We start from the raw sequence: 9172 nt of genomic DNA on the forward strand, positions 1-9172 counted from the left end.
CCAGGCTCAAGGGGTCTGCCTAAATCTATCTAGTGGATATCTGGGGGTCAAGTTAGCTGGCTCAGTGGATTAAGAGTCAGGACTGGAGATGGGCAAGTCACCTAACCCCAATTGCCTAGCCCTTCCTGCCTTGGAACCAATACTTATTTTGGATTCTAAGACGGAAGGTAAGAGTTTTTTTTAAAAAAGGGAACTACTTGGGGGGGGAGGGGTCAGAGAGGTCACGCGACAAATCCTTGGTCTGGCTATGTCCATGTCCGAGTCCGTAGCTCTTCTTTCTCCACTCCCTTAGGTCACGGTTTCCTCTCCTCCCCCAACGCATGAAGCTCCAGGGAGTTTAGAGATCACGTGACCGATATCACATGACGCTCTCGTAATTGGGGGTGGGGTGGGGGGTGGGATGAAGGGTGGGAAGGATTCCAGTTTCTGCCGCCCCTCGGAGGTGTGGTGGAGGAACAGCCAATGACAGCAGGGAAGTCCCGAGCTCTCAGCCAATGGGAGCTGTTGTGGGCGGAGCCTTCAGATCTGTCTAGAGTCCGGCCGGAGTGCAGCAGCCCCGCAGTTTGTGGCCCGGGGCCGGGAAGGGTGCAAGCAGGTAAGCGGGCTATCCTACCTTCCCCGGCTTCTTCGTTTTCCGAGGAGGTGGGGGACCCCAGACTGCGGGGCTCTGCTTGGGACGTGGTGGTGGTGGGGCCTGATGGGCTTTCTATGCCTAGAGATTAGGAAGGGGGGCTTATTTAGGGGTTCAGTCCCCTATGGGTGGGCTGCTAGTCAGCGGTGACTCCCTTCGCTGAAAGAAGGGGAGCTTGCCCACGGCCCCGAGACTCTTTTGAAGTTAAGTCCTGTCTCCTCTCATCTCTTCTTAAAGTGGGCATCATGACGTTCTCCGGGGTCCTGTAACCCCAACCGGCCCGACTCGCTCGCTCCCCTGGGCTTTCCTTGGCCTGGATTTACAGGGGCAGAGTCCCCAGAACCAGGAAGAAAACAATAAGGAAACGTACTCCCTCCAGCACCCCCCTTCATCCCTAGGGAAGGAGATGGGCACAGGGTTTGCAGTCAAGCCTTGGGCAGCCTAGCCCAGCCACAGACCTGGAACCCCCTCACCCCAAACCCCTTTAATTCCCTACAATATTCTTCAGTAGTGGGACATGGATAAAAGCCCATTGAGAGGATGGGTCAGGGTTTAGCAACTTCCTGATGACTTTTGCATTCCTGTGTCTTACCCTCCTGGCTTCTCTGCCATTTTCCAGCCTTGGGTGCAGGTTGGCAAAAACAGGAAAAGAAAGGAGGAAGAGGTTGAGAATTGGATCATTAAAAATGTGATTTTCTCTCTTCATTCTGTACAGTACAACACAACACAACCCCCTTAGGACAGATTCCTTTTACAAACTCAGTTGTATTTCTCCTGAGTTTTCTTAGGAGGAGGAGCTGGAGCATAGGCTTGTATAGGGCAGGGCTTCAGGACCTGAGAGGAACAGTTTACCCAGGTTCTCTCCTTGGGAAAAGGAAAGGCATTCATCTCCCTTCAGGGGAAGTAATTCTGTAGAGACTGGGCATCCTAGAGACCTGGGTGTCTGCCCATCTCAAGACCCAACATTGAGAGTGGCTGCAGGTGAAGTAGGGGGAACACCTAGCTAATCTGGGGAGAAACAGGAAATAAAATGGGGAGGAGGGGGAACCTAGTGGGATCCTGGAGGGAGGTGTTGGGTTTTTCTAGAGAAAAGGAAGGAATGGAGATGAGGAAATGAATCTGATCCTCATGACTTTGTGGTGACCAGGGCAGAGTAGGATGAAGCTGGGAGTTTATTGCAGAGCAGAGTTTGAGTATATGTCTGGTGGTTTACCACTATTTAATGTCCCACTTACTTCTCTAAATCAGGTTCTGGGGGCGTAATCTCTCCTTGTCCTTAGTCCCTCCCCTTTCTCCATCCCAACTGGGGGATACCTGGATTTCAAGGATTTGGTCTCTACTTTAATAGGCAGTGGGAGGGCCAGTGAGGATGTCAATGTCAAAGACCTATCTTGAAACCTGTCCTCCCCTCCTCACACACCCTAATCTGTGGTTTTTTGTCATGAAATGTGATGATGACACTTCCTCCTTGGCTGTGAGACTTAGTGATCCTGATTTTTTTTCTTCCTATTCCATCCTCTCTCCATCAGTTATTTTTTTTTTATAATTTTTTTTTTTTATTTTAAACCCTTAACTTCTGTGTATTGACTTATAGGTGGAAGAGTGGTAAGGGTAGGCAATGGGGGTCAAGTGACTTGCCCAGGGTCACACAGCTGGGAAGTGTCTGAGGCCGGATTTGAACCTAGGACCTCCAGTCTCCAGGCCTGGCTCTCAATCCACTGAGCTACCCAGCTGCCCCCTCCATCAGTTATTTTTGTTTAAACCCTTACCTTCTGGTTTAGAATAGATACTAAGGTTCCAAGACAGAAGAGTGATAAGGGCTAGGCAATTGGGGTTAAGTGACTTGCCCAGGGTCACATAGCTAGGAAGTGTCTGAAGCCAGGTTTGAACCCAGGTCCTCCTGATTCTAGGCCTGACATTCTATCCTCTGTGCTACCCATCAACTATTGATGGAGGGAGTGGAGCAGGTAAACTAGGGAAGGAAGGGACAAAGAGTTAAAACAGAAACATATCCCAGGACCCAAGAACCAGGCCTCTTTCCAACTTCTATCTTAGAAATTTATTTAGCCTTTGTCAGTCTTGTCTGACTCTTCTTGATTCCTTTTGGGTTGTTTTGCCACTTCTTCAGATCATTTTACAAATAAGGAAACTAAAGCAAACAGTGTGAAGTAACTTGTCCAGGGTTACACACCTAATTAAGTTTCTGAGGCCAGATTTGAACTTAGATCTTCCTGACTTCAGGCCTGGCAGTCTCTCTACTTTGTCACCTAGCTGCCTATCATCTTGGAAATATATTCCCCCAATCCTTCCCAGTCTCTTGTCTGGGCAGTGAGAGACTGAGAATTGTGGAAAGCCATTTCTCCCCCAGAAGCCTGTTGCTCAAGAGCTGGGCAAAAGAACCCATATAAGTTTTCTGTCCCTCAGTCCTTCCATTGGGGAAGTTAATATGGCCTCCAAACCCTTCTTCCCACCCCATCCCCACTCCATTGACATGATTAGTCTTTTCCCTTTTTTCCTGAGCCTGAAGGAAGAGGTAGCATAACAAGTCTGAGCCTGTCAGTGTCTCCACCACTAACATGAGACTCAGTTCCCTCTGCTAGATAGGGAACTAGTGTGGGGGAGGTGAGGGAGAGACTCTCAGAAGTGGTTGTGACAGGCCAGATGTGGCTGCCTTTCAGTGTTTGGGATTAGGGGGCCACAGGCCTTGGAGAAGAGAGATTGTGGATTGGAATAGGAGCAGTAGAGGGGGGGGGGGAGAACACCAGAGAGCTGCCTAGAGTTGGGAGAGGCTGGTTGAATATGGATTAGGGGCATATGTGCTTCTTTACCCCTTGGTTTAGGCCCCTCTGTTTAGGATTGGAGGGAAGGGGGTGAATAGAATGTGCTTGGTGGGGAGAGAAGAGCCTGGACTCATGGGCACTTTCTGCTTCCTCTTTTGAAATTTTTTCTACCACATTGTTTCCTATATAATCATGTGAGCTCCACCTCTCCCATCTAGTAGAGTTTTGAAGCAGGTTTAAGCTAAAAGACTGGTTCTGAGGTATGAGGTCATTGGTGGGGAACCATTCCCTTCTGGGGGCTTTCTCATCTAGTGCCATCTCCCTGTTCATTCTCAGAGGTTAGGTATAGCTGCCTGAGCCAGGTAGTAAGTTTGAACACCAGCTTTGCCGCTCCATACCTATGCAACCTTGGGCAACATCGCTGAGCCTTTGTTTCCACATCTGTAAAATGAAGGGATTGAACTAGATGACCCCTGAGGTCACTTCCAATTCTGGATCAGTGCCAGTATCCCCTCTTCACATTGCTGCAGGTGACTATATGTATGTAGAAGCTGGATTTCATCTTCCACCAGCCCCACTTTAGGTTTAGGGGCAGCTAGGTGGAGCAGTGAATAGAGTGCCAGGCCTGGAATCAGGAAGAGTTCAGATTTGACCTCAGATATTTCTAGCTGTGTGGCCCTGGGCAAGTCACTGAACCCTGTTTGCCTCAGTTTTCTCATCGGTAAAATGAGCTAGAGAAGGAAATGGTAAACTTCTCCAGTATCTTTGCCAAGAAAAGCCCAAAAGTGTTCACAAAGAGTTGGAAACAACTGCGATGGAATCACAACAAAACCCTACTATGTCCAGTGTCCAGCCTGAGACTCCAATAGTTGTGGCTGTCGGCATAAGGTTGAGCTATCGTGGGTGCTCAGGAAGAATAGTAGGGAACCTAAATAGTAGTTCAATTAAGTTTTGGATTGGGCTGACAGGTAGAAGATGTGGAAGCTGGTAACCTGGCTGTCCCTGGTGACAGGGCTGGTGGTTGGAACTCAATGCCCCGATGGACAGGTGTGTCCTAAGACCTGCTGCAAAAATCTAGAAAGAACTGGCTACCATTGCTGTGATTCAGTAAGTACCCACCCTGGTACCCACTTCTAACCTTGGCTACTCCCCAGAGTCCAGGGCTATTTAGCCAGGTTCTCTCTGGTGCCCATAATACCCAAAGCTCAGATTACTGGGCTGAGCTGCTTTTCCCTGTCCAGGTAAACTTTGGCACTACCAGGGATGATGAAAGGGTCCTGCTCACCTTGGCTCCATGGGCATAGGGGGACTGAGAAGGAAGATAGAAAGCCCTCTGTAGAGGAAGGAACTGAGTCTGCATCCTTACCTGGTTCTTTTTCATCTCATTGTCTATCCCTCTCTAGGATTCACAGCCATCCATACCTATAGCAGAGAATGTACACTTGGGCCTCCTGTGCCATGGTGATTACCATTGCCCCATTGGCTTCTCCTGCCTCTTCACCCCTTTGGGGAACTACAGTTGCTGCCCCTATCCAGAGGTAAGGGCTGAGGGCAGGGGTGGCAGAGAGGGGCTAGAGGAAGGGTTTGGTCAGCTCTCTCCTATTGTTGCCTCCTGCCAATGAACTCTTCTCTGTCTACCCCCTTCCTTACTCCAGGCTGTGGCATGTGGTGATGGGCACCATTGCTGTCCTCGTGGCTTCCACTGCAGCCCTGATGGGCATTCCTGCTTTAAAGCAGAAGGTATGGAATAGCTGGGCCTCTGGTAGAGAGGGAGGGGCAGGGGCCTTGAAGGCTGAGAAAGGAATTTATCAGAGGAGGTAGTAAGGTACAGAGGAAAGAATGCTGGATTTGGTATCTGAGGGGCCGAGTTTGAATCTTGCCTTTGCCACTTGCTACCTGTGTCACTTTAGGCAAATCACTCTGGGGCTCAGTTTCCACATCTGTTTATTGAATAGATTGGGCTCAAATGCTTCTAAGGAACATTGAGTAGATGGACTCAGATGTCTAAATGTACCCTTTCATCTCTAAAACCATGATCCAATGAGGAAGCACCTCTTTTCCCCAGAGTCAAAGAGTAGACATCTAGTAATTTGGGGCCAGGAGAGAACCCAGGTGTCTGGCCTTCAGGATCTCTATCTGCTAGAAATAGGCACCAGGGAGAGCAATTTGACTTTACCCTGGCATATACCTGCATTAACCACCTGGGCCCTTGGGGAGGCAAGCTTGGCACCAAGGGTGAGTTTTTATGGGTGTGACCAGAAGGGCCACAGAAGTCTGGCAATCTTTATACCAGTCTGTCTACTCCAATTTTGGCTAAGTGGAAAGAAAAGATGTTTGGGGATGGACTGATCAGGTTAGGGAAGGATCCTGCTTTGTTGTTTCAATAGCTACCAGGCTTGGTGCCGTGAAATGCCCAGATAGCCAGTTCGAGTGTCCTGATGAATCAACCTGCTGCATGATGCAAGATGGCAACTGGGGCTGTTGCCCCATGCCCCAGGTACCCATCCTGGAGGGCAGGTGGGAGGGAGTGGGGTCTGAGTGAGACTTGTAGATGATTTAAATCAACTCTTCCCCAGGCTTCTTGCTGTGAAGACAAAGTTCACTGTTGCCCCCAAGGCAGCTTCTGTGACCTGGTTCATTCCCGCTGCCTCATATCTGGTGGCACCTACCCATTGGCACAAAAAAGCCCTGCTAAAAAGATTCAGCAAGAAAAGGATGGTGAGGAACCTGGGGAAGGGGAAGAGAGACCTAAGGGGCATCTCATCCTAAGACCCTGTCTTCAGTAAAGACCTCATCAGGGGCCTCTCTCAGTGACCCTGGGCCTCTCTCTTTGCAGTGACCATGGCCACCAATAAGCTGTGCCCAGATGGCCATTCCCAGTGCTCTGATGGCTCCACCTGCTGCCAGCTGCCCAGTGGATCATATGGCTGCTGCCCATTGCCAAATGTGAGGGAGGGAGGGGACCTGGGGATTTCCCCCTGCCTTCACCCCCATGCTGGTGCCTATCCAGGCCACCAGGCCTCAGTCAGGTCTTAAAGGTGTGGACCTTCGTGTGGGCACTAGGGCATCAGAGCCTGCAGGCTGGGGACTCTGACACGCTCTGCTCTCTGGTGGTGAACTTGGGCAATGACAGCTGGCAGACAATGGGAGGGGGGAGGGTCCTGCTCTCTCCTCAGCCAGGTGCTTATAGATAGTCTTCCCTCCTTTAGGCTGTCTGTTGCCCTGACCGCATGCACTGCTGCCCCCAAAACACAGTGTGCGACTTGGAGAAGAGTGAATGCCTCTCCAAAAACGGGAGTGCCTCTGGCCTTCTTGTCAAGCTGCCTGCAAAAACAGGTACCTGGAGGGGAGGACAGGGAGCAGACCAGGCTGGGTGACACAGACTCGTTTGGCCTCTTCCTTGCCCCTGGAGGGCCAGAAGTTGCCACCTTCAGAGCCTTCTTGTTTAGAAATACAGTATTCTGTGGCCCTCCCTACACACATGGTTTCTGATTGTCACCTGCCCCTCTTTCTCGCTCCCCCCTCTCCCTTCCTCTCTCCCTCCCCTCTTCCTCTCTCTCCCTCCTCTCTTCTCTTTCCCTCTTTCCCTCTCTCTCTCCTTCTCCTTCTCTTCTTCTCTCCTCTCCCCCAGTGCAGGAGGTAAAATGTGATGGAGAAATGAGCTGCCCAGATGGCAACACCTGCTGTCGCCTGCAGACCGGAAACTGGGGATGTTGCCCATTTCCTGAGGTACCTGGGAGAAGTAAAGGGAATGGGGGAGACGGGAGGAAGATTCTCAAACTAGCCTGGTCCCCCTGTCCCCCTGTCAGCTCTGGGGGTGACCCTAGGGTCAAAGGTCCCTCCTCTGCACTCAGGCCACATGTTGTGACGACCACATACACTGCTGCCCCCATGGCTACACCTGTGACACAAAGGCAGGCACATGTAAACAGGGAGCCCACAAGGAACCGTGGCTGAAGAACACGATGACTTCCCTCGCTGCTGGGCGCAGTGTTCCCTGTGACAACACCAGCAGTTGCCCCTCTGAGACCACCTGCTGCCTCCTGGAGTCGGGGGTGTGGGGCTGCTGTTCTGCCCCACAGGTACGGCGGGCCTGGGGCTGGGGGAGGGAAGGCGGGAGGGAGAGCAGCGCAGCAAGAGAACAAGAGGACGGGTCCCCAAAAAGTCAGGGATGGGCCACGGGCCCCTCGTTCCCAGACACCCAGAGTGCTCACCCCCACACTAGGCCGTGTGCTGTCCTGACCACAAGAACTGCTGCCCCCACGGCTTCGTCTGTAGCCCAGAAGGGTGCAGGTCTGACCAGAAAACTGTGCCCTGGCTGGAGAAGATCCCGGCCCATCCAAGACCGGTTTCTGTCTCTGTGGATTGTGACCAGCACACCAGGTGCCCAGACGGACAGACCTGCTGTCCCAGCCTTCGAGGGGGCTGGGCCTGCTGCCAACTGCCCCACGTGAGTCTGGGGTCTGGGGGTGGAGGACGGGCCAAGTTCCGTTCTTAGGTTAAAGGTAGCTTCCAGGGACCAATTCTCCCTGGATGTGAGGAGCAACAAGGTCCCTCTTCCTCCAGGCTATCTGCTGTGAGGATCGTGAGCACTGCTGCCCATCAGGCTACACCTGCAACGTGAAGGCCCGGTCCTGTGAAAAGCAAGGCTCAGCAAAGCCCCCCACCTCCTCTGTGCCCCTCCGAGTGGGGCTAGACAAAGGAGACGTTCAGTGTGATGACAGGCACTTCTGCCACAGCCACCAGACGTGCTGCCGGACCAGTGGGGGATTCTGGGCATGCTGCCCATTGGATAAGGTTGGTGCCCTTCCATCTGCCCCTTGTGCTGCCCGGTGAGGTTGCTCCCCGCCTCTGATGGGCCTTCTTTCTCCTCCAGGGTGTGTGCTGTGCCGACGGCAAGCACTGCTGCCCCTCTGGCCTCCACTGCCGGGCCAAGGGCACCAAGTGTCTCCGAAGGAAAAATCTTCGCTGGGATGTCCTCTGGGAGCTGCTATGAGAGGGCTCGCCCCGAGGGCTTGCCAGTCTCATCCAATAGGACACAGCTGGTAGAGTAGATGGCTCAGGCTTCCCCCACACTGGGTCATCTTCTCCACTCCTTCCTCCTCAGATTCCACATCATTATGGTCATTAAACTCCCTGGGAGGAACGCTAGCCTGTACCTTCTCCCCAGGCACCTCCCTTTCCCCCTCAGATCACAGCCCCCCGGGAGGCTGGGAGGGGGCAGCTCAGGAGCACGAGGAAGCTCTCACGGTAGGATTTTCCACGGCCATTCATCTCTTCGGTCTGGTGGGATGAGGTTCCCCTGACTGGTAGCGCTCTGTTTGTCTCACTGCTCTTTCCTCCTGTGCCTGAGGCGGGTGTTTGAGCAGGGATGAAATGAAATAAAATTTATACAGTTTGTTAAGGTGCTTGTCTGCTGCTGGGGTGGGCCCGGGGGTAGAAAGCCGCCACAGAGAGAACTTTCCCTTTCCAAGGGGCCCCCTAGACTTGTTTTATTTGGCTCCTTCCATGGGGGCCATCTCCCTCAGTCCCTCCCTCTCTTCCCAAGAAAGAAAAATGCCAGCCGCAGTCAGTGTCAATGATTTTTATGTATTGTCTCTCAAGCCAGCCCTTTGGTTCCCATCATGTCTCCCGATGCAGCCTGCCCGTGGCACCCCTGGCAACGGCCTAGACCAGGTTGTTCTAGAGGATGCGGTGCCAACTTCACAGGCTGGTGAACAAGCAGCACACATGCCATCCCCTCCCTCCCTCCCACTTCCCC

General features: G+C 52.5%; 1 protein-coding gene across 1 annotated transcript; it reads left to right on the forward strand.

Annotated features, from left to right (window-relative positions):
• The first annotated feature begins 537 nt into the window (after window positions 1–537).
• GRN (granulin precursor) lies at window positions 538–8815 on the forward strand. Its single transcript, XM_044677122.1, has 13 exons — window positions 538–595; window positions 4380–4518; window positions 4815–4949; window positions 5067–5151; window positions 5799–5908; window positions 5988–6129; window positions 6248–6357; window positions 6621–6747; window positions 7043–7140; window positions 7266–7493; window positions 7637–7861; window positions 7978–8208; window positions 8288–8815. The coding sequence occupies exons 2-13, from the start codon at window positions 4387–4389 to the stop codon at window positions 8405–8407; spliced, it is 1743 nt and encodes a 580-aa protein (XP_044533057.1). The 5' UTR covers window positions 538–595; window positions 4380–4386; the 3' UTR covers window positions 8408–8815.
• The last annotated feature ends 357 nt before the right edge of the window (window positions 8816–9172 follow it).

The sequence above is a fragment of the Gracilinanus agilis genome, chromosome 4, assembly GCF_016433145.1.
Source record: "Gracilinanus agilis isolate LMUSP501 chromosome 4, AgileGrace, whole genome shotgun sequence".
NCBI classification, from domain to species: domain Eukaryota; kingdom Metazoa; phylum Chordata; class Mammalia; order Didelphimorphia; family Didelphidae; genus Gracilinanus; species Gracilinanus agilis.

Excerpts from the sequence above, each read along its gene's own strand:
- GRN (XM_044677122.1), top strand. The coding sequence starts at position 4,387 with ATGTGGAAGCTGGTAACCTGGCTGTCCCTGGTGACAGGGCTGGTGGTT. Across the intron at positions 5,909-5,987 it reads GCTGTTGCCCCATGCCCCAG|GCTTCTTGCTGTGAAGACAA; the intron begins GTACCCATCCTG and ends ACTCTTCCCCAG. Across the intron at positions 6,130-6,247 it reads GATTCAGCAAGAAAAGGATG|TGACCATGGCCACCAATAAG; the intron begins GTGAGGAACCTG and ends CTCTCTTTGCAG.